Raw genomic sequence first — 26,059 nt, forward strand, 5'->3', positions numbered from 1 at the left:
ATCCTGGCTAGTAGGAAGTATTCAGAAATATTTATACATGCATTAATAATGTTCAAATAATTAGGCTGTTATGCACAGTAATGAAAAATACTGAAGGCAATCTGAAATTCTTCCAAAGATTCAGAGGGTGTTCTGGAGTTAGTTAGACACTCTTGCTTAGTAATCTGAGGATCCCTTACTCATACCTTGAAGAACTAGTTTTGATGGACAGATGCATTTTATTGCTTCTTTGTGTATGACTGTGGGTGTGGGTGAGTTTGTGTGAAGTGGATGTTTGTTATGTATACAAATGGATGGATGTGTATGGATATTTATGAGGATTAGGGTGTGCATGGGGTGTTTGTGGATGCATTGTGGATTGTGTTACATAGGTTTGTATGTGAAAAATGTTAATACTAGTGTTTATATGATAGTATATTGATACGTGTGGCATTTAGTGTGGACATTGCTATGTGTATGTGTGGTAAATGTATGCATGGGGTATGTGTGTAGGATGCAAATGTGTAAAATGCCTTTGTAAATATATGTCTATAATGTGTACATTGCAAGTGTTTGCTTTTTTCTTTTCAAATACTTTGGTAAAGTTTATCGTGAATTAACAGTTACAACAAAGAGATACATAAAATATTTCCATGATAACACTGCAGTTTTTTTTTTTTTAAAACTATTTAGTGTCAAATTTGAGCCTGAGGATAGGAAGTCCATGGGATGTGAAAGTGTGTTAAATTTTTTACTTTTCAGGGGGAGACTAGATACCAGAAATACCAGGTGTCCCCAATGTTACCATACATAGAGAAAATGGGAAACTGTAGCTAAATGTACTTTTATTTATAAAGTATTTGTTACAAAATTTTACAAAGAGGTAGGCAGCATGCAGAGAATATTTTGTAAATATTTTGTAAGATTTTGTAATGATTATTTTGTAAATGAAGTTACATTTAGCGACAATTTCCTATTTTGCCTATGTATGGTGAAATTTGGATACCCTGTATATTTAATGACCCCGTAGACACCCGTAGAGTTCTTTTACCTACCAAGACTTACTGAAGAAGGAAATCACAGAGTATGTAAACAAATGGAAAAACATATCCTGTTCATGATTGGCAGAATTAACATCACTGAAATGTTTATACTACCCAAAGTGATCTACAGATTCAATGCAATCTCATTAAAATACCAACATAATTTTTCACAGATCTGGAAAAAATAATTTTATGCCTCATACAGAATCAGAAGACAGTCCAAATAGGCAAAGCGATCATAAGCAAAAAGGACAAGTTGGGAAGCATCACTTTACCAGACATCGAGCTGTAATACAATATAGTAACCACAACATCACTGTACGGGCATGAGAACAGAGACATAGACCAATGGATCAGGACCGAAAACCCAGATACAAAACCATCCTCATACTGCCATCTGACATTTGATGAAGCAGACAAAAAACATACACTGGGGAAAAGAATCCCCATTCAACAAATGGTGCTGGGAAAATTGGACAGCCGCATGTAGAAGACTGAACCAGGATCCTCACTTCTCACCACTCAAAAATTAATTCACAATGGATAATAGACTTAAACTTAAGGCTTGAAGCTAGAAGAATTCTAGAAGAAAATGATGGAAAAACTGTTACAGACATTGGCCTAGGCAAAGACGTTATGAAGAACACCCCAAAGGCAATCACAGAAACAACAAAAATTAACAAATGGAACATGGTTAAATTTAAAAGCTTCTCATAGCCAAGAAAACAATAAACAGAGGGAATAGAGAACCTATAGAATGGGAGAAAGTAGTCTTGGCACCTGTAGCTCAGTGATTAGGGCACCAGCCACATACACTGGGGCTGGTGAGTTCGAACCAGGCCCAGGCCTGCTGAACAACAGTGACAATTGCAACAACAAAAAAATAGCTGTGGTAGGCGCTTGTAGTCCCAGCTACTCAGGAGGCTGAGGCAAGAGAATTGCTTAAGCCCAAGGTTGCTGTGAGCTATGATGTCACAGCACTCTGCCAGGGGTAACATAATGAGACTCTGTCTCAAAAAAAAAAAAAAAAAAAAGAATAAAAAAGAAGAATGGGAGAAAATAATTGCTTGCTATGCATCTGATAAAAGACTGAGAACAAGAATCTATAAAGAACTCAAGAAAATCAGCAAGAAAAAATGAAACAAATCCATAAAAATGTGAGCAAAAGACATGAACAATAGTTTTCAAAAGAAGATAGACTAATGGCTGATAAACATATGAAAAAATGCTTAATGTCGGAGGGTGGAGCAAGATGGCAGCCGAGTAACAGCTTCCTTGCATCTGGGCACCGTGAGTCTGGGGAGATAGGACTCCAGGCATCTCTGGCTGGTGGGATCTGCCTATCATCACCCCTGAGAGGATACAGGGAGTCAGCGAGAGACTTCTGGACCCCAAGAGGAGGACTAAAACAGTGGAAAACCGGCAAGTGGTCGCATGTGTTCAATCCGCCTAAACCCGCCCGCAACTGTAAGTTCAGTAGCAGCGAGACTGCAAACCAGAAAGGCCTTACCTGTGAACTGTTTTGGTGTCTTTGGACTTGGCACTCAGCTGAACTGCCTTGGGGAGAGCCTGAGCGGGAGTGCGGAGAACTTTGGCCTTTGTCTAGGGCCCCAGTCTGAGCCGCTGAGCCAGACAGAGCTAATAGAGTTTGGCTCTGGGTCACAGGCAGACATTGTGAGCGATCTGCCCTGGCAAGCTCCGCCCTCAGGGTCGCAGAGCTGGAATTGGGTGGGAGCTGGTAACCCAGCGACCAAGTAGCCTAAGGGCGGGGTCTGAGCCGCCTTGCAGCCCTAACCCTCGGGGGCAGAGGGAGACCAGTTTTGACACACAGGGTAAGTGGATAGCCACTTCAGCAGTGATTCCAGCAACAAGCACTTCCCTGAGAAAGCTTCTGCTCAGTAAGTGAACAAGTTCAAAGTGCCTTTTAAGTGGGCTGAAGAGAGATTTAGGGTGTCTACCTGCTGGGGTTCGAGAAACTAGCAGCCTCCAGTCGTATCAGAACTGTGATTAACATCTCATACCCCAGATCTCCACGTGTTGCCCAGACAATATTCAATTCCATATACATACTGCATTGTTTTTGGTTGCGTGTGTGTTTTTTTTTGTTTGTTTGTTTGGTTTTTTTTTTTTTGGTTTGGTTGTTTTTTTTGTTTATTTTGACGTTCTAGATTGTTGTTTTGTTTTTTAAGTTCAACCTTTTCCATACAGATCCTTTTTCTTTCTCAATTTTTCTAGTTTAATTATAATTTCCCATTGCTGCCTATTTCAATAATCAGAACTTCATTTTTGTTAGTGTTTCTACCACTATTATTTGGTTTTTCCAGCCAATTTTATCCCGTAAGGTTTTCTGTTTGCTTGTTTTGGTTTGATTTATAGCATTTTTGTCTTTCCTCTCTACTTGGTGGAGGTGGGGTACTGTGTCTGATCAGGTTAGCAAAGAGCTGCTGACCTCAAGGGAACCACCCCACTTGGCACCCCCAGAAGGTGTTTTTTTTTTTTTTAAGGTTGTATCAAAGTACCCTACTGTACACCTATATTGCTCTGTCTCCCTCTTTCTGTGCCTCTCTTCTTTTTGTCAATATTCCTTTCACCCAACCACTCTCCTTTCTCTATTTTTCTTTTTTTTCATTTTTTTTTTTTTTCTTCTTATCACTCGGTCCTCATTTCTTTCATCGCTTTTTTGCTCTTAAACCTTCTCACCCTTCTGGTCCTGTAACCCTTAGTCCACAGGCACAAGAACTTAAAGAGCAAGAGGAATTGAAAGGAAAATTAGGGCAAGTAAACAGATAAAAGAAATCACCCATGAGGAAGAATCAGCAGAAAACTCCAGGCAACATGAAGAACCAGTCCAGAGCTACCCCGCCAAGGGACCATAAGGTAGCTACTGCAGAGGATTCCACCTATACAGAAATGTTAGGAATGACAGAAAGGGAATTTAGAATACACATGTTGAAAACAATGAAGGAAATGATGGAAACAATGAAGGAAACTGTTAATAAAGTGGAAAATAACCAAAAGGAAATTCAAAAACAGAATCAAATAAGAGATGAACGATATGAAGAATATAAAAAGGATATAGCAGAGCTGAAGGAAATGAAACAGTCAATCAGGGAACTTAAAGATGCAATGGAAAGTATCAGCAACAGGTTAGACCATGCAGAAGAAAGAATTTCAGAGGTAGAAGACAAAGTTTTTGAGATAACTCAGATAGTAAAAGAGGCAGAAAAGAAGAGAGAGAAAGCAGAACGTTCACTGTCAGAATTATGGGACTTTATGAAGCGTTCCAACATACGAGTTATAGGAATTCCAGAAGGGGAAGAAGAATGCCCCAGAGGAATGGAAGCCATACTAGAGAATATTATAAAAGAAAATTTCCCAAATATCACCAAAGATTCTGACACACTGCTTTCAGAGGGATATCGGACCCCAGGTCGCCTCAACTCTAACCGAGCTTCTCCAAGACACATTGTGATGAACCTGTCCAAAGTCAAGACAAAAGAAAAGATTCTGCAAGCTGCCAGGAGTAAGCGCCAGTTGACCTACAGGGGCAAATCCATCAGATTGACCGCAGACTTCTCTAATGAAACTTTCCAAGCAAGAAGACAATGGTCATCTACCTTTAATCTACTTAAACAGAACAATTTTCAGCCCAGAATTCTGTACCCTGCTAAGCTAAGCTTCAAAATTGACGGAGAAATCAAATCATTTACGGATATACAAACATTGAGGAAATTCGCCACAACAAGACCAGCTCTACAGGAAATACTTCAACCTGTTCTGCACACTGACCACCACAATGGATCAGCAGCAAAGTAAGAACTCAGAAATTAAAGGACAGAACCTAACCTCCACACTGATGCAAAAGATAAAACTAAGCAATGGACTCTCACAAAATAAGACGAATAGAATACTACCACACTTGTCAATTATCTCAATAAATGTTAATGGCTTGAATTCCCCACTGAAGAGACATAGATTGGTTGACTGGATTAAAAAACACAAGCCATCCATTTGCTGTCTGCAAGAAACACACCTGGCTTCAAAAGACAAATTAAAGCTCCGAGTCAAGGGTTGGAAGACAATTTTTCAGGCAAATGGAATTCAGAAGAAAAGAGGAGTTGCAATCTTATTTTCAGACACATGTGGATTTAAAGCAACTAAAGTCAAAAAAGACAAAGATGGTCACTTTATATTGGTCAAGGGAAAAATACAACAAGAAGACATTTCAATTCTAAATATTTATGCACCCAATTTAAATGCTCCCAGATTCTTGAAGCAGACCTTACTCAGTCTGAGCAATATGATATCTGATAATACCATCATAACAGGGGACTTTAACACTCCTCTTACAGAGCTCGACAGATCCTCTAAACAGAAATTAAACAAGGATATAAGAGACTTAAATGAGACTCTAGAACAACTGTGCTTGATAGACGCATATAGAACACTCCACCCCAAAGATAAAGAATATACATTCTTCTCATCACCCCATGGAACATTCTCCAAAATTGATCATATCCTGGGACACAAAACAAACATCAACAGAATCAAAAGAATTGAAATTTTACCTTGTATCTTCTCAGACCATAAGGCACTAAAGGTGGAACTCAACTCTAACAAAAATGCTCGACCCCACCCAAAGGCATGGAAACTAAACAATCTTCTGTTGAATAACAGATGGGTGCAGGAAGAAATAAAACAGGAAATCATTAACTTCCTTGAGCATAACAACAATGAAGACACAAGCTTCCAAAACCTGTGGGATACTGCAAAAGCAGTTTTGAGAGGAAAATTCATCGCTTTAGATGCCTACATTCGAAAAACTGAAAGAGAGCACATCAACAATCTCACAAGAGATCTTATGGAATTGGAAAAAGAAGAACAATCTAAGCCTAAACTCAGTAGAAGAAAAGAAATATCCAAAATCAAATCAGAGATCAATGAAATTGAAAACAAAAGAATCATTCAGAAAATTAATGAAACAAGGAGTTGGTTTTTTGAAAAAATAAATAAAATAGATAAACCATTGGCCAGACTAACGAGGAATAGAAAAGTAAAATCTCTAGTAACCTCAATCAGAAATGATAAAGGGGAAATAACAACTGATCCCACAGAGATACAAGAGATCATCTCTGAATACTACCAGAAACTCTATGCCCAGAAATTTGACAATGTGAAAGAAATGGATCAATATTTGGAATCACACCCTCTCCCTAGACTCAGCCAGGAAGAAATAGAGCTCCTGAACAGACCAATTTCAAGCACTGAGATCAAAGAAACAATAAAAAAGCTTCCAACCAAAAAATGCCCTGGTCCAGATGGCTTCTCTCCAGAATTCTATCAAACCTTCAAGGAAGAGCTTATTCCTGTACTGCAGAAATTATTCCAGAAAATTGAGGAAGAAGGAATCTTCCCCAACACATTCTATGAAGCAAACATCACCCTGATACCAAAACCAGGAAAAGACCCAAACAAAAAGGAGAATTTCAGACCAATCTCACTCATGAACATAGACGCAAAAATTCTCAACAAAATCCTAGCCAATAGATTACAGCTTATCATCAAAAAAGTCATTCATCATGATCAAGTAGGCTTCATCCCAGGGATGCAAGGCTGGTTTAACATACGCAAGTCTATAAACGTTATCCACCATATTAACAGAGGCAAAAATAAAGATCACATGATCCTCTCAATAGATGCAGAAAAAGCATTTGATAAAATCCAGCATCCTTTTCTAATTAGAACTCTGAAGAGTATAGGCATAGGTGGCACATTTCTAAAACTGATTGAAGCTATCTATGACAAACCCACAGCCAATATTTTACTGAATGGAGTAAAACTGAAAGCTTTTCCTCTTAGAACTGGAACCAGACAAGGTTGTCCTCTGTCACCTTTACTATTCAACATAGTGCTGGAAGTTCTAGCCAATACAATTAGGCAAGACAAGGAAATAAAGGGAATCCAAATGGGAGCAGAGGAGGTCAAACTCTCCCTCTTTGCTGACGACATGATCTTATACTTAGAGAACCCCAAAGACTCAACCACAAGACTCCTAGAAGTCATCAAAAAATACAGTCATGTTTCAGGATATAAAATCAATGTCCACAAGTCAGTAGCCTTTGTGTACACCAATAACAGTCAAGATGAGAAGCTAATTAAGGACACAACTCCCTTCACCATAGTCTCAAACAAAATCAAATACCTAGGAATATACCTAACGAAGGAGGTGAAGGACCTGTATAAAGAAAACTATGAACTCCTCAGAAAGGAAATAGCAGAGGATATTAACAAATGGAAGAACATACCATGCTCATGGATGGGAAGAATCAACATTGTTAAAATGTCCATACTTCCCAAAGCAATCTACCTATTCAATGCCATTCCTATCAAAATACCAACATCATACTTTCAAGATTTGGAAAAAATGATTCTGCGTTTTGTATGGAACTGGAAAAAACCCCGTATAGCTAAGGCAGTTCTCTGTAATAAAAATAAAGCTGGGGGCATCAGCATACCAGATTTTAGTCTGTACTACAAAGCCATAGTGCTCAAGACAGCATGGTACTGGCACAAAAACAGAGACATAGACACTTGGAATCGAATGGAAAACCAAGAAATGAAACTAACATCTTACAACCACCTAATCTTTGATAAACCAAACAAGAACATACCTTGGGGGAAAGACTCCCTATTCAATAAATGGTGTTGGGAGAACTGGATGTCTACATGTAAAAGACTGAAACTGGACCCACACCTTTCCCCACTCACAAAAATTGATTCAAGATGGATAAAGGACTTAAACTTAAGGCATGAAACAATAAAAACCCTCCAAGAAAGCATAGGAAAAACACTGGAAGATATTGGCCTGGGGAAAGACTTCATGAAGAAGACTGCCATGGCAATTGCAACAACAACAAAAATAAACAAATGGGACTTCATTAAACTGAAAAGCTTCTGTACAGCTAAGGAGACAATAACCAAAGCAAAGAGACAACCTACACAATGGGAAAGGATATTTGCATATTTTCAATCAGACAAAAGCTTGATAACTAGGATCTATAGAGAACTCAAATTAATCCACATGAAAAAAGCCAACAATCCCTTATATCAATGGGCAAGAGACATGAATAGAACTTTCTCTAAAGACGACAGACGAATGGCTAACAAACACATGAAAAAATGTTCATCATCTCTATATATTAGAGAAATGCAAATCAAAACAACCCTGAGATATCATCTAACCCCAGTGAGAATGGCCCACATCACAAAATCTCAAAACTGCAGATGCTGGCGTGGATGTGGAGAGAAGGGAACACTTTTACACTGCTGGTGGGACTGCAAACTAGTACAACCTTTCTGGAAGGAAGTATGGAGAATCCTCAAAGCACTCAAGCTAGACCTCCCATTTGATCCTGCAATCCCATTACTGGGCATCTACCCAGAAGGAAAGAAATCCTTTTATCATAAGGACACTTGTACTAGACTGTTTATTGCAGCTCAATTTACAGTCGCCAAAATGTGGAAACAGCCTAAATGCCCACCAACCCAGGAATGGATTAACAAGCTGTGGTATATGTATACCATGGAATACTATTCAGCCATTAAAAAAAATGGAGACTTTACATCCTTCGTATTAACCTGGATGGACGTGGAAGATATTATTCTTAGTAAAGCATCACAAGAATGGAGAAGCATGAATCCTATGTACTCAATTTTGATATGAGGACAATTAATGACAATTATGGTTATGGGGGGGGAACAGAAAGAGGGAAGGAGGGAGGTGGGCGGGGCCTTGGTGTGTGTCACACTTTATGGGGGCAAGACATGATTGTAAGAGGGACTTTACCTAACAATTGCAATCAGTGTAACCTGGCTTATTGTACCCTCAATGAATCCCCAACAATAAAAAAAAAAAAAAAAAAAAAAAAAAGAAAAAATGCTTAATGTCTTTAATCATCAGGGAAATGCAAATCAAAACCATAATGAGGTATCACCTAACTCCAGTGAGAAGGCTTTTATCAAAAAATCCCTGAACAACAGATGCTGGCATGGATGTGGAAAGAAAGGAAGTCTTTTATACTGTTGGTGGAAGTGCAAACGAGTACCACCTCTGTGAAAAGTCATATGGAGGTACCTCAAAGAACCAAAGAAGACCTGACGTTTTATCTAGAAATCCCACTATTGGGTATTTGCTCATAGGAAAAAAAAAAAGGACATTTAATCGAAAAGACATGTGCACTGGAATGTTTATTGCAGCACATTTCACAATTGCAAAGATATGGAACTAATATAAGTGCTCATCACTACATGAGTGGATTAATAAAATGTGGTATATACATGCCATGGAACACTAGTCAGTCATAAACCAAGGGTGAACTATAACCTTTGCAGCAACCTGAGCCACCTGAATGGATATGGAGACCATTCTTCTAAGTGAAGATTTGCAAGAATGGAATAAAAATACACCACATGCATTCACTATTAAACTGGAACTAATTCATCAACTCCTATGTGCATGTTTGGTCATAAAACTCAATGGAAAGCAACCAGGTCGGAGGGGGGAGGTAGGAAGGGGAAAATTTACACCTAACAGGTACAATGCACCCTCTCCTGGAGAGAGGCACACTTTTAGATGTGTGACTCAAACTGCACAAAAGCAATTCATGTAACCAAAACATTTGTATCCCCATAATATCCAGAAATAAAAAATAAGAAAAAATAAAGGGTTAGAAGAAGCAGTATTTAGTTCATTTAGAGATATTATAACTGTTGAGATATCTAAAGCAATCATAACTTACATTTCAGTTTGTTTCACTTTTTTTGGTTTATTTTTGATTCTTTCCTGCCTTTAAGAAAATGATGTATGTGTTTGTTTTTGAAATGTACTGTGATAGATAATGTATTATGGAACACTGTACAGAAGAGGGAAAAGAACAGATGATTTGAAATTAGTCCTGTTACAGTCATTTATTAACTTTGTCACCTTGGCAAAAGTACTTAACATCTCTGACCTTTAATTTCCTCATCTATCAGATGAATTTTGCAAAAGGAATAACTGAGATAGCTCAGGTAATGATACATGTTTATGGGACACAGCAGGAATGGAATACATTGTTTTCCTTTTGCCGTGTGTGTGTGTGTGTGTGTGTGTGTGTGTGTGTGTGTGTGTACAGGTCAGAGACAATTTGGGGACTGCTTCTTGTCTCACACTGCTTTCAGTTGTACCATAGACCTGAAATGGACAGAAAGTCTCCCCAGATGCTTTCCATGGCCTATAGTTAGTACCAGCCCCAGGCTTTTCTCCATTCAACACCAGACTCATGGCTGCTGTGTGGCTCTGGTATGAGCAAAGGTGACCACAGGCACGCAACTGGTGATTTACGACTTTTCTGCTGCTATAATTCACTTCTAGAACCTCCAGGAGTGGCAGTTATGAAGCTTTCATAAGCTCCTGTGCTCTCTCAAGCCCCTCCTCTGATAATAAGATTTGAGAACATAGTATTCCCTCCCAGCAGTTACTACAGCACAAGCAATCTCTTGGCCCTTAGGCTTCTTTCATAAGCTTGAATCCTATTAGATGGTACAGTGGGAGAATGAATTCATGGAAATTATCCGGTACCATTTGGTACATGCCATTTAATACTCAAATCCCTCACAAAGCTAAAGAGCCCTGTGGTCATTCTAGAATACAGGTCTGCAGCAAGGAATTTGCAGTCTGGTTACCTGGCTCACTTAAAACCCAGGCACTGAGCTGAACCAGAAGGAATGAAGACTGGGGGAGGAGGTGGTTAAGTAACTGGCCCCAGGTCACACAAAACTTTAATGAGGGAGGGGATTAGAACTCCAATGTTCAAGTGTTAACACATCTAAATTCTGCAACATATGGTAAAGCCTTTTGTACAATGTGAGGAGCATACACATGATAGTTGCTATTATTACTATTTGTTTTGAAGCTTATTATATCCTGTTATAGCCAAGAAAATCAAAATATGCATGCAGCTTCCAACAGGTTGATATAAACAGTCCTTAATTTACCACACTTAAAAATGGAGGAGAAATATAATAGTACCTCTGTAAGTTGATCACCCAGAGGACCGAAACAAACTGGTCAACATACAGAGGTGGTCAACATAAGGAATTAGGCCTACTGAACTGATATGTATATGTGGTATATGTCTGGTCTATGAAAATTAGGTCAACGTAAGGAAGTGATCAATGTAGGGAGGTGGTCAGCTACGGAGGTTCTATTGCAGTTGTGAATTACCAAAGGATCCTCTGTTTTCTCAAATGATTCATAGTAGAATTTTTTGAAATTTGGAGATTCTACAGCCCAGCTTTCAGTATCATTTATCAGTAACTTCCTAAGTATCACTTTTAAAATTTTTCTGTTTGTAGACTACCTTTACTATTATTCACTCATTTTTTTCATTAAATTATCTACTTCTTTTAAACTTTAGTTTATTTAACAGGAAACTATGTTTTACCACTCACAAATGGAAAACTAGTATTATTTGCCACCATAAAAGATAACCATAATGGTGAATGCAATGAAAACAAAACAAAGAAGAGATTAAAATTCTAGTTGTCTAATCTAAGAATATGAGGAAGTGGGAGAGGGAGCAGAGGGAGAGGGGAGGGGGGCAGAGGGAGGGTGATTGGTGGGATTACCCCTCGGTGCATCTTACAAGGGTACATGTGAAACTTAGCAAATGTAGAATATAAATGTCTTAACACAATAACTAAGAAAATGTCAGGAAGGCTATGTTAACCAGTGTGATGAAAATGTGTCAAACGGTCTATAAAACCAGTGTATGGTGCCCCATGATCGCATTAATGTTCACAGCTATGATTTAATAAAAAAAAAAAAAATTCTAGTTGTCTGCTACTGCTGATTGATGCTCGGAGCCTGAAGCCTGCAGCCTGCCCTAAGTAACAAAGGAAGATCAGCAAGTGTTGGGAAGGCCTTAGAGATGTACTAACACCTAACTGATGGAGACTGTTTCCTTGAGATAATGAGAAGGATTAGAAGAGAATTGGTTCAGTAATAATTCAAGGTTATTGTGTGTGAGTCACTTAAAATCAGCTCCCATCCCTCAGTGCCCTAGTCCAAAAGTTCACTAATTCTTTTCCAAATACAAAAGCTCCATTTTAATGCCAAAGTAGCCATGCCTCCTCCCCGCTTGATAATCCGTGTTCATTTCTGTCTATATTTAGACAGTTCAATTTGCACAGGATTATTCCAAGCTCCCCCCTCCCACCACAGTGACTCTGAAGCTCTGTGCATGTGTGTGGAGTAAATATGCATCCAGGAGCTCCAGGCACATCTTTGGAACCACTAGACTTCTCTGTCTAGCAAGGCTTGACTTACAGACTGTGAGCTACTGGACAGGGAAGCTGGAAAGGAATCTGAGAAATGAAACTCAATTATTTGGATTTTCTGACTTTATGAGAGTATTTGGAAATGATGCAATTTTTTTCAGGGATTACTAAAATGTAGTGGGTGAAACAGATTCAGTTTAGACAGATTTGATTAATAGTAATTTTCAGACAGAAGAGTGAGGCCTTCTGAGACCAAGTTTTCTATCTGTCACTGAAGAGGCTCATGGCCATAGATGCACTGGCTGGACGGAGCACGAAACTATATCACCTTCTAATCATAAGATTTGTCACACCAAGAGACTTTGGTAACTTAAGGGATCTCACTTGTGACTCCTAATGAGAGAGGTCATGGAAAAGTCCAAGCATAGAGTTCAACAGAGGGTGGGAAGAGGGGTAATGCCATTGAGGCTGTGTGACTTTCGGTGAGTCACTTATTTCCTTGGCTTCCAGTTTCCCAAGAGATAAAATGAAGGAATTAGTATAATCTCTAAAAGTCCTTCCACCCCTAAGCCATCATTTTATGAGTCCATAATACGCCTTCCTTTTTTTCTTCTTTTTCATATTTCTGGTCTGGGAGTCTGAATTTGTTTAGACTCCTTTGGGGAGTAGGAATGCTTTTGTGTCTTAGTTCTTCCTTATCCAGTCTCAAGATTTTTCTCTAATAGGCCAACTTGTTTCTCAAGAATTTGCTGGAAGAAAGGCCTGATCAATGCTCAGATTCTCATTCTCCAGTTGCAACATCAATTGGAAATAGGAAATCAATATAGAGCTGTCCATCTGAATTTAAAGCTAAGGTTGGCAATAAGACTGGGGAGAAACAATTTCAATAACCTCTTCCATGGTATCATGCCTGCTAGAACTACTCTGGGTTAGCAGAGGGGGTCCCCTTCCACAGAGTCCATTTCCCAGACAAGTCCAGGTGGTCAGGACAGGAAAAGGGGGAGGAAGAAGGAGAGGGAATAAGAGGCTGAGGATGACCAAGGAGGGGCTCAGAGGGCTGGAGGTGCAGACTGAGAAGGAAAGGGAGGTGAGGTGGGAGAGGATGAGGAAAGGTGGAGGTGTCTGCAGACTGGTCAGTGCTGTAATGGAGAAATTCAGCGAGCATGGAGGATGAGCACCCAACTGCACTTGGTGAAAGGGTGAGGTGTTTCTAAGGGGATTTGTGGAGAAATGACTTTTATAAGGTGGGATATAGAGTAGGCCTGGAAAAAAGGTGTGGGGAAAAGTATTTTTGTTAGAAGAAACAGCATGTATAAAGTCTAAGAATGGCTGGATGCAGTGACTCATGCTTGTAACCCTAGCACACTGGGAGGCCAAGGTGAAAGGATCACTTGGACCCAGGAGTTTGAGACCAATCTGAGCAAAGCAAAACCTCATCTCTACTGAAAATAGCAAAACTACCTGGGTGTTGTGGTGGGTGCTGCTAGTCCCAGCTACTTGGGAGGCTGAGGCAGGAGGATTGCTTGAGCTCAGGAATTTGAGGTTTCTGTAAGGAATGTTGGGGCCACTGAACCCTAGCCTGGGTAACAGAGCAAGACTCTGTCTTCAAAAAAAAAAAAAAAGAAATGTGTAGAAGGGAGAGAGACCTTGGAGAACTGAAAGAAGTTTAGTTTGTGTATGAGAGAGAACAAGTGAGTGAGAAGAGACACTAAGAAATGAGGATAGAATGCTTGAGCCCACAGGGTTGGGAGTGGCAAAAATTGGACCCCTTGCTTTATGTCCTTATGTTGGGTCTGAAGGTTAAGAGAAGATTATCCTTCCTCAATCTCTTTACAGCAAAAATAATCTATCTGGTTTCTCAGCTATTTTGGGGTTAAATTAAATTATGACCTGGCCAAGCTTGAGAAATGGGTCCTCCAAAGATACCTTCGAGTGGTGGATATCTTTGGCTTCCAGCCAACTTGTCCCCTGACTTGGGCCAGAATATCTGCTTGCCTTGGGAGGGAGGTATTCCAGTGACCTAGTATTTCTTCTGTGTAGAAAGTACCTGGTAAACTAATTGTAGGTTGTCTGAACATTTTCTCAATGCTGTGCAATAGGAAAAAGAACATTAAGATGGGGGCGGGAAACCTGGGGGGTAGTCTCTAACCTTCTGTGTGATCTTTGGCTAATTCCTTTTCCTAGATCATCCTCAGTTTCTTCATGTGGGGAATAGCAATGTCAGATCAGGTCAGGAACAGTAAACTGTTGTGCCTTGGATGGTAATGCCCTTTGATGTGGTGGCTGCTCAGAGAAGGGTGCTGGGGCCTCAAGCAGGAGGAAAGAGTAGCAAGGGTGGATTATCAGCCTCTGCCAGGACAGCACACTGTGGAGTGATGGCTTTTATGGTTTCTAGGCCCTCTTGCTCTAAACTCTTATGGCCTATGCTATTTATTAAGGACTCACTGTATGCACAAGGCAGTATGGAAGAGATGCAGATAAATATGTCACTGCCTGCTAGAAAAAGCCCTCCATGTGGGTAGGGCTGGCATGTAGCAGCAATCAATAGCCATTTGTTGATGAAGGGCCCTTGCCCACTAGTTGTTTACTGTCCAGTGGATAGACTAGATTGGGTACTTTAGCAGTTATAATAAGAGGTTGCCATCCAGCTTAGGGGGTACAAGTGACTAGCACAGAGCAAGGCAGTGTCAGGGGTGGGGTGGGGATTAATCAGAGAATTTTTCTGAGTTTTATTAATTTTAGCCTCTGTCACTGTTTAAGTTGTGTATTTTGGGCGGCGCCTGTGGCTCAGTGAGTAGGGCGCCGGCCCCATATGCTGAGGGTGGCGGGTTCAAACCCAGCCCCGGATGAACTGCAACAAAAAAATAGCCGGGCGTTGTGGCGGGTGCCTGTAGTCCCAGCTACTCGGGAGGCTGAGGCAAGAGAATCGCTTAAGCCCAGGAGTTGGAGGTTGCTGTGAGCTGTGTGATGCCATGGCACTCTACCGAGGGTGATAAAGTGAGACTCTGTCTCTACAAAAAAAAAAAAAAAAAAAAAGTTGTGTATTTTGAGGAGAAAGCTTTTTACTGTTCCATCACTTGTGGGGTGTCCTTGGGGAAGGAATGGAGGCTTGTGAGAGGGCTTGACATCTTGGGCTCCTGGGAAGAGAAGGGCCCCAGCTGGGCTTGCATTTGGTCTATGGACTGGACCAGTTTCCTGTCCCCGGCTCTGACCCAGGGGACTAGGGGGTTGTCATGTTGCATGGGCTCTGTTAGTCACCCTCAGTTTTGCATGGGTTGGATCATCAGGTCAGCAGCATCTGGCTTTACTCGGCCAGCTGTGCAATTTTGATCTTATTTGATTGCAGTAAGGGGCTTAGGCTGGCCAGGAAGGCCTGACATTTTATTACTCTCACTTCATGATCTGCTAAGCACCCCAGGAGCAGAATGGCGCAGTTGGCATGCCACAAGCCCAATTCACCCCAGAGTCTTAGGGAACACGACACACTTCCTTTCCCCTTCCTGTCCCACCTCCCACAGCTATGTTCACCTCCTCAAAGGAACCCTTATCTGGGGAAGAAGCACGTGTATTGGAGCATGATTTTCTTCTGCCAGTGAGATAAAATCCAGGATTTTCAGAGCTGTTAGGAACTTTGAAATTTTATCCAGTTCTGCCCCTGCCCCTGAGAAAGTCCGATTCTCCAAGGATCCCTTATGCTTTTTATCATTGATTCCAGTGTGTTCCTCTGGCTAGCCTTCCATCTACTAACTCTCCTGCTTTATTTTATGTATCCCCAAGAAGCAGGGGCAGCAGTAGGTGAATGAGGTGCTTAGCAAAATTTAAGGAGGCATTCACTCCCGGGGTCATCTAAGTGTAAGCCCTGCACTTGCAGGGACTGAGTATGCCTCAGTTTCCTCACACTGGTCCTGATGCTGCTACAACACCCTAAATGTGCAGCCTAGTCTGTCTAGGGTAGGATTTCCTGTAGAATGTCAAATGTATTCACCTGAAGTGGAGTTTTTTACCTCTCATAGATCCTGTTTTATTTCCCAGAGGGGTCATTTTTGTCTTTCTTGTTTGGTGGCAAGGAACAACATGAGTGGAGCACCTGCTGTCCCTAATGTGGACTCTGAATTGCACATTACATATTTTATCACATTTTATCCTCCAAACAGCATGAGAGGTAGGAATGTCTGTCCCCATTTTACAAATAAAAAATTGAGGCTCAAGGAACATGTGACTTGATCTAACTCTAACATTTCACACCATAATTGCTTAATCTATGTTGATGTTTCTTTCTCACTCATCTCCCTTCTAACTCCATATGCGTGTGTCAAGGCTAGAGTCCTGGCAGCCCTCGATCTTTTCTGGTGTAAGTTCAACTTTTAGCTCTATAATCTCTTTTCCTTCAGAAGTGGAGCAATCAAGGTGTAAGTTCAACTTTTAGCTCTATAATCTCTTTTCCTTCAGAAGTGGAGCAATCAAGGTGTTAAGTAGAAAAGGCCCTGAAAGTATGATTTTCACAACACAGTTTTCATGAAGTACAGAGTATGGCACATGCTCAGGGCTCAATAAATATTTGTTAAATGAATGATATACACCTGGAATTCCAGAGGAAGCTTAATTTAGCTGTGCAGCCACTTGGCATCAGTGATGTGATTTGGTTGGCATTAAATCCCTAAACTCTGTCCCTGATATCCTTAGTCAGCCTCTGGGGAAAATGGTTGATGTCCGCTGGGAAAACCCAAGGCAGAAAAATAGCAGAGGAAGTCATCCTTTTTTCTTTTAGGAGTGTTCACAATCTTTCCTCAGAATGACTTGGACCACAGGTCCAGGCCAAACCTATGTCTGTGCATAAAGCCCACATTCCTACTTCCATCTCACTTTGTCCTGACTGTGCCTGTATGTCTCACTTTGGGAAATTTCCTGGTGCTTCTGACCTTCAGTGTCATTCTTGCAGCTGGTCCCATGGCAAAAGAACTCTTGGCTCAAGCCCGTGGGCATCAAGTGGCCCCTAGATTAGTTACAATGTAAGGAATTCTTCAGAGGCTTGAGTGCCGAAGAACAGGTCTATGGGATTTACTCTGGCTGAGTAAAAGCTCTTAGCAGGCCCTGCATAATCGGCATGCATCCAACGAGCTGGACAAGAGAGCAAACGGCTCTCATTACCTTCAATGCAGCTTTCTTTTTCATCAGATAAATCTCACTGGAGAAAGGTGTCTTTGCTCAGGGCTTCGGGACAAAAAGTTTTGGGAAAAAGAATTGCATCGATCAGTAGAGATTGGTCATTTGAAGTTACAAAGGCCTGGTAGTATAAATTTTGGGGAGAAATAATAATAGGATATAAACGGATGAAGACATGATATTTGCTAATGATAGTAATAGCTACCACTCCCTGAGTATTTACTATGGGCTGAATATATATGCTACCGTATTTAATCTTCTCAACAATTCCATGTTTAATCTTTCTGCACCTCAGTGTCCTCATCTTTGAAATGGGAACCATAAGAGAATCTATTCAATAGAATGGGTACAGAGAACAAATAAATTAAAGCACTTAGAACTGAGGCTGCCACTCAGCTATAAAGAATAGCTGTTGTTCGTTGGATTTTACTCATTCCTATGCCATCTTATTTGTTTAAAAAAAGTTTTAGGTGCTTTTCAAAGCAACCCATTTTTACAGTTGAGGAAGCTGATACTTCCATTTTTCAGGAAGTTAGCCCAGGTCATACAGTTTGTAAAAGGCCAGCCTGTGAGTCAACTTGTCTCTATACCACACTGTTAACCACCACACTGTACTGACTCTTCCAAGTGATAGTGACTTTCAAATTCCCTCTGGGGACCTTTCTTTGTTCATGATATCAATGTTTGCATAACTCTGGAATTATAAGTGAGAATTTTGAAGCTCTGGGAGTTGGAAAATATGGGTTGTGAACACTGTAATTGTCACTTGCACTCGTATACAACCTCCAAATCCATCACTGCATTTGAATTTCATACCATCCCCATGACAGCATCTCCATGTACAGGTGATGACATAGAGCAGTGGTTCTCAACCTTCCTGTAATACAGTTTCTGTGGGTCGTGAACCACAGGTTGAGAACCGCTGACGTAGAGGCTCCATTGCAAGGGTAAGAGGCCTTAGAGCTATAATGTAACCAGGGCTTTCCAGATTTGGTCTGGAATATCTGCTGGACTATTTGACCATTCCCTAAAGACAGTAAAGGGATTGATGAAACCTTGGCTGTTTATTAAATTGTCTCCAAAACAATTTCTCTGTGGTCAACTTGCCCTTCATTTTGCTCTTTTCTGTCTCATTTCACTCATCTTGAAAATACTACCTGCTTTTACTAATTGTAGGTGTTATCAGAATGACAAAGGTCTCTGTTCTTTTACAGTTGCCGTGGTAATAAACTTTTTCTTAAGTTAGTCAATCTTTTTTTTTCACCTATTATGTAGTTTGAGGTAATGACCACTTCATTTGAGATAGCATTAATTTATTATTTCATTTATTTACTCACTTATCCAAAATAATTATGGAATGTCTATTGTGTATCAGTGATTGTACTAGGTGTTAGAGCAGGATATAAATGATAGAATAATAACAGCTAGCCTTTATTGAGTGGTTATAAAGTACTGTACCAGGCATTCCTCTAAGAGCTTTATTTGCAATATTTACTCCTCAAATAAATCTTTGAGTTTGATACAATTAGCCCTCTTTTACTGATGAGAAAGGTGAGACTTGTGGAAATTAAATAACTTATGCAGATTCACCCGACCTGACAGACTTCTCTCTTAACTGTGTCAATGATGCGTATGTAGTAGCTCATGCTTTCCAGGGCCTTTCAAACTGGTAGAAGGAAAGTTGTGTGAGAACAAATACATGCTTAAATATCTGGGCCTTTCCCTCTCAAATCAATACTAGTTCAAACTTACAGTGGAATAAAAGCTAAATTACAATCAATCCATAGGAAATGCATCTATGAAACCATGCCATTTATCACAGAGAATACAGAGGTTTTCATAGCTGTGGAACTCATATGCATGTGGTCTTCAAGCATGAAAAATGCTGTGACTTAAAGGAGGGTTTGCAGAAAATAAACAGCCCTCACCAGGCACCAAGGAAGAAATGATCTTACCTTGTAGAAAGAGCAATTTTGATTAAAACCTGAAGCTGCTTTAATAAACTGAGTGGTCTTTAGAAAGGGAGCATAACTGTGAGTTGATAGGGTTTAATTGAAGTGGGTATTTGTATGAAAATACAGAGTTTTAGGGAAGCTCCAGGGCTCTAATAATGCTCTCTAAATAGCCCTGGTTGATATTCAAATCAACCCTACAGCTATGCTCCGTGGGGTGGAACTTCTTTGTTTCACTCAGCAGGTTCCAAAGTCTTGGCAAGGGGTAGGTAGAAGAGTCATAGAACACGGGACCTGGGCTCTTGTGTGTTAGGGAAAAGGACAAATTTGTTGACCATCTGCTATAAATCAATAAAATGGCAAAGTCAATCCCTGCAAAGTCAGTAGGGATTAGAGAACTCCATTCTCTAGAAGAGACTGACTCAGAGGTTAACTAAAAATAGCAATGGTTACCAATTATCAAACACATTCTAAGTGCCATGCAAAGAGCCAAGAACTTTTCTACTCTGTACAAGCTTTCTAATCATCTCAACAATTTTATGAATCATCAAACATTTTCTTTTCTATTTTTCAGATGGGGAAACTGAGACTTGGGAAGGTTGACTGACTTAATCAAGGTGACTTTTTGGCAGAGTTGGTATATGAAACTAATTGAGGTGGAATTTTGGCATAAGCTCTGGAGCAGCTGTTGAAATCTGTTAAAACAGCTTACTTAACTCAAATGTGCATTGTTCTGAGTTACTGCTCCTCTGTGGGTTAGTATAAGCTTCTACAAGAAACATCCTATATCCAGGATAAAGGATCTCAAGGGTCCTTGCTAAACCCTTCTTTTCATCTTGGAGATTCTTTCTTGTCTACCCTGCACCTCCAGCATCCTTTACCAGGGTCACCTCTTGTAGTGCACAGGGGGACGGACAAAATGGGAGCCTGAGTCCAGCTGCCTCCTGCTTGTTGAATATCTCTGAAACAAAGAGTAACAACTTAGGGAATGGGACAAGCTGTATATGCGGAGTCAGAAATCCTGGGTTTGACTTTTACCTGTTGTGATTCTTGCTCATAGAACCCCGGACAAGTCCTTTACTGTATATAAGCACCAACTTTCTCATCCATTGGGTATAGATACCTCTGGTCCTAACTTTTTAATTACTACAGTATTTGAAATTATGTCGAAGAAAGCATAAGATACTACACAAAGAAAATTCATTTTTTTTTTTTTGCTGAAATAGGGTGTACTCCAGGGTGTACCCTAGCATCAGATTCAGGCTCTGACATTTACTAGCCATGTAGCTGAGTTATTTATCCTGTTTCAATCTTTGTTTCTGCATCTGTAAAATGGGAAAACTGTAGTTGTTGCTAATAGGGTTATAGTAAAGAATAATATTCTTGTACAGTGCTTATTTGGCTCCCTGGCACATTATGAATGTTCAAAACAATGAAATGTTAATTTATTCAAAGAGAGTTGGCTGATTGAGGCACTGAGAGGGAGAGGAATATACAAAATTCTAGAAGCTTCCTTTCTTTTGCACTGGAATCTACACGGGCCACCCACTCTGCCACCTAGAAGGGTACCACAGAACTCTCAGGTAGTTGCTCTGCTGTCCTTTTAGTAACTTATCTGTTAAGTAGTAAATTAATAGCATTACTTTGGTATTTCAATCAATAGGATTAAGATGATCTGCTGGTAACAGAGTAGTAATTGCTGCTGCACAGATGGAAACTGTCCAGTGGTAAAAACGGTACTTCCCAAGCTGGCTGGTTGCCCTTGGACCAGATTCTTTCAACCCTTTCCAAAAAATAACATTTTCCTCTGATAATTAAAACAATAAATGTACATTGGAAAAATACAATGAGATTCAAAGAAAAAAAAATAAAACCCACCTAGAAATGTCATTATCTAGGTATCTACTGTTAACATATTGGTAAATTTCTTCTAGGTTTTTTTTTTTCTCTGTAGATTATAATCATTTTTGTTTCCTGCTTTTTGTTGTTTAACTGAGGATTCTAAATGAGCATTTCCTCTTATTAGAAACACAATTTTAAATGACTGCCTATGCCAGGGTATGGCTGTATTAGGATTCCTTTAGCCCCCCCCCCCAACCATTGACAGGCATTGGTATTATTATCGGTTTGTAGCTATTACAAATTATACTGTGAAAACCCCCCTTGGTCATAAACCTCTGCTCATGTCTAGATGCAAAATTGCTGAGTCAAAGAGTAGAACTGTTTCTGAGGTAGAAAGGATCTACCTGTGTAAAGGAGCTACCTCCTGGGTGGCGCCTGTGGCTCAGTCGGTAAGGCGCCGGCCCCATATACCGAGGGTGACGGGTTCAAACCCAGCCCCGGCCAAACTGCAACCGAAAAATAGCCGGGTGTTGTGGCGGGCACCTGTAGTCCCAGCTACTCGGGAGGCTGAGGCAAGAGAATCGCTTAAGCCTGGGAGTTGGAGGTTGCTGTGAGCTGTGTGAGGCCACGGCACTCTACCGAGGGCCATAAAGTGAGACTCTGTCTCTACAAAAAAAAAAAAAAAAAAAGGAGCTACCTCCTTACCCCTAAGGACAGAAATGTTAATTCTCCACGAGACAGAGTCTGCTAGGCCAAGGGCTGAAGGCAATGGTGAGTACATAAAAGTTAAAAGGAGAAGCGACAACTTCTACCATTTTTGCTTTTCCTTCGTTGACTCATACAGCCCATGAAACTGTAGACATAGGAATGTGCTGGAGGAGACCAGGTACCTCTTAGTGACAGATTGTTCAGAAGCCCAACATTGCTCAGTGTATGGCATTTCCTTTGCTGTTAAATTGCCCTGCATCTGTCTTTTGCCTGTTATCCCTTAAAAGTACTTTCTTGCTGTAAGCATTTCCTAAATGCTTGAAATGGGGGTTAGGACATGGTGGATGCAGATTAGATTTTACCATTTATTAGCTGTGTGATCTTGGGCACATTACTTAACTTCTTCAAATATGTTTATTTATAGGTTAAATAAGGGTAACAATAGAGCTGCTTTCTAGAATCATTGGGTTGAATGAGAAAATACATATTAAGTGTGGACTGTAGTGCCAGGCATGTAGAAACCACTTAGTCATTATTGCAAATAAAAATTAAAGTTTCTGTTTATAAGGTTTAAATGTTCTTCACTAAAATTTGATGCCAGCCTAGGTTAGACCTAATAATTCTGAAGAACTTATGAAAAATCTAAAGGCTGAAAGAGGCTGGAATGCAGGAAATATTGAGTGTGAACGGCACTTCAAATCTTGGCTAATTTATTATATTCAGTTGTAGGCCCTGCATTTTAAGAGGGACATTATTAACAGGCTGGGGCAGGTCCAGCAAGGAACAACTGGGCTGGTAAACAAACTTGAAATTGACCTGTAAGGAATAATTACAGACTCTGCGGGTGTTTGGCTCAGAGAAGTCTTAGGTAGAAGGGTTCAGCCTTTTGGGCTAGGTGGGGAAGAGGGACTCAAATTGTTAAATAATGTTTTTGAGTATTTACTAATTTCTAGGCACTGAGCCACGCCCTTTGCAAATATTGTTTATTTTCTCTCCTCCAAAACATTTTTATGAGGTATGCGTTTGTGTTTCTATTGCATAGATGCATGGAGGCGGAAGTGACTTGGTTGACAGTTACATGGCTAATAGGTGGCAGCGTAGGCATGGAAACAGATCTTTCTAATTCCATAGTTCGGGTGCCTTCTACAGCCCAATGACTTGTTCCAAGTTACCAGGGAAGGCAGGTAGAACTTTCAAAGAGGGAGGCAGCTGCCTGATGCACATGAGGAAAGAACATTTTGACCTTTAGAGCCACTCAACAAAGGATGCCTAAGTGGATGGTCAGTTTCTTTTCACCGAAGTATTCAAATAGAGGCTGAACTTTTACTCCGTAGCTTGCTATAAAGATGACAGCTGGGAAATGGGTAGGAATTGTGACTGTACTACTTGTCTATTCTTGAAAGGAGCATAAACTCTTTGAGCCTCAGTTTCTTCCTCCGTAGACTGGGAATATTGTCTAATTTTAGAAATGTTGGGAAGAGTTAAAAAAAACAGATGAGTTGCTTATCCAAGAAATTGGTATACAAAAATTGCTCTTTGTATATTAAGTGAACAATATCTATGATCTATTTTCATCTGTGGCTCTTATTTATATGGTGACATTATCTACTCACTTCTTCATTGCGATCATTTTAGATTTGGAGAGGTCACTTCCAGAGTGAGTATTCTACCTTGCTTCTGCATGGACAGGGACATTATGGTTGCTGTCTCTTCAGGCAAAGAACAGGTTGGGCTTTAAAACAGGGGCAGTGAAACAATAGGAAGGATTTTTGACTGAATTGTTAAGTAATACCACAGATATTATTAGGAGAGAGATTACAACCATGTCTCCCTATTGTTCAAATATCAGAGCCCTCTATGTGCCCACTGCTGTGCCATGAAGATTAAGGGATGTGTTCAGTCAATTAGAGGCACTGTCTTTGTCTTTGAGACTCTCAAGGCCGCGGATGGCTCAGACAACTGTGAAAACATTAGCTGATAGGACTCAGGGTCACTCTGTGTTAAATCTTTTGGTTGATTTATAGCCTCAGTCAATTACAGAAAGGATGCTTAAAGGCAGGGGGCTAGAGAAGATGACCTTAGAAAATCTTCTACTGGCCTGGGATTTTTCTCCTTTTAATGGTCCCAGTATTCTTTCTACTATGCACAACATGGTAATGTGGCAGTTGTGGGTACCTTCTCTAGTCATTTCCCCAGGACATCCTCAGAGCCTGGTCATTAGTCATAAGTGAACAATACTAATCATTGTTGTCCATGGTCAGGCCCAGAAGAGGAGGAGGCGGCAAAGGAGTAGGACAAGTACAGGGGCAGGAAAGGGGGTAAGGACTTTTCCGGCAGCCCTCCTTCCTGTATTTTCAGAAAAAGGCAGCATCTTGACTCCTCCCAGGGCTTCATTCAGATCCCTGATCTGCAGACATCTGCCCAGGCTTCTACCAACATCTGCCCCGGATCCCACGAGTGGGAAACAGGGAGTGGGCTGCCTGAGGAGAAACTTTAAATCTTGGGATCTTTGACATTAGGATTCTTCTCTTTTTCCTCTTTCAACAAGATAATAATATCCCAGTTGTTTTGGAAAAAAAATCTTCCTTCCTTTTCCTCTTGTTTTCTCCTCCTTTCATCATTCCTCTTAGCCTTTGCTTCTTCCCTCCTGCATTCGTTTCCCTTCTGGTTCTGCTTCCTTTTCCTTCATTTGTTTCTAATCCTGGAATGATAGACTTTAGAGAGAACTTAAAAGTTCTGCTCATCTGCTTTATAGGTAAGAAGATTGTGGTCCAGATTGCAAAGGAGACTCACATAGTGAGTTCTTGGCTGAAGTCAAAGTGGATCTGAGTTGAGTGCTTTTCTTTATTACTCTGCTCATCTCCCCCTTTCTCTTTCTTTCTTTTTTTTTTTTTATGTTTTGCACTTGTTTTATTGTGCATTCTTTACATACACTTGAAATCATGTAATGTAAAATTTAGGGGTCTGCGTCTTTTAACTTAATATTATAGCTATCTTTAAGAAGATCCACTGAACTATTTTCCTACTTTTGGACACATAGGTTCTTTTTTAATATTTTAAAAATACATGAAGGTATCGGTGCATAAATCTTTTCCTGCATTTAGTGTATATTTAAATACACATTCTTACCAGATTCTCCAGCACTAAAATGATCACATGGGTTCCCTTCAGCATCTGGGTTTAGTAACACCATTTCAAATGGGATATCTTCCACTTGAGATTTTTCCTTGTCATCTTCGCATGTATACTTGTCTGCATAAAACACATGCCACGTTTGTGGAGAAGGAATCTGGGACACTGTCAGATTATGTTCAGTCTGGTTCATGGTCATTGTCAGCTGAGCTTTGGATAATTTTTCACTACAGCTATGAGCATGGCTGCTTTCCTGAAGCTTTAGCCATTCCTGGGCTTGGAACAGGTAGAGTTTAGCTTCCTTTCCAATAGCCACTGCTATGTTGTTGATTCTGACACAGAGAAGAGCATGGTCACCTGGCTGACAGGGAGTGAGCAAACGTGCTTTGAGGGTAGGATCTTGAAAGACGCAGCAGACCAGTCATTTGTATATTTGTTTGCCGTGGAACTCGAAGTGACCGATGCTCTGGCCCTGACCGTCTCGGGCCGCGGCGCTGCTGAAGCTGCCCCGAAGGGTCTTAGCCTGGCAGCCCTGCGGCCACCAGCAGCACGCGAGAGCCACAGCCAGCAGCCTCAGCCCCCCCATCCCCACCGCCCGCTCAGGGCGTCCACCGGGTCAGGTCCCTAACCGCCGGCACAATGGGCCCTCACGTCAGCAGCTCCCCTTTCTCTTTCTTTCTTTTTTTTTTTTTAAATTTCTATTTTATTTCTTGTCCCGTATTCTTTCTTATTTTCTTTTGTCTCTTCACAGACCCCATGGTAATAGATAGAAAAGCAATCAGGACTTCGGGCAGCAGAACTGAGGGGCAAGTGTGTTGTCAAGTGTACCCTGCCTCCTTTTCCTCACTGGGAAAGACTGTGATCTGGGGTGAGCCATTCAGCTTTCTTCTGCAGAGACTCTGTCTACTCCCTCCACCTATC

General features: G+C 40.6%; 1 protein-coding gene across 1 annotated transcript in view; it reads right to left on the reverse strand.

Moving 5' to 3' along the window:
- GLRA1 (glycine receptor alpha 1) overlaps positions 1-25,774 on the reverse strand; it is a 113,121-nt gene extending 87,347 nt beyond the window's left edge. The window contains exons 1-4 of the mRNA XM_053566213.1: positions 25,580-25,774; positions 25,136-25,495; positions 20,322-20,417; positions 17,348-17,459 (exon numbers count right to left, since the gene is read on the reverse strand). Of these exons, the coding sequence (XP_053422188.1) occupies positions 17,348-17,459; positions 20,322-20,417; positions 25,136-25,495; positions 25,580-25,724 (713 nt within the window). The 5' untranslated portion in view covers positions 25,725-25,774. The remainder of the gene's footprint in view (positions 1-17,347; positions 17,460-20,321; positions 20,418-25,135; positions 25,496-25,579) is intronic.
- Between the last annotated feature and the right edge of the window lie 285 nt (positions 25,775-26,059).

This window comes from Nycticebus coucang, chromosome 17, assembly GCF_027406575.1.
Source record: "Nycticebus coucang isolate mNycCou1 chromosome 17, mNycCou1.pri, whole genome shotgun sequence".
NCBI classification, from domain to species: Eukaryota; Metazoa; Chordata; class Mammalia; order Primates; family Lorisidae; genus Nycticebus; species Nycticebus coucang.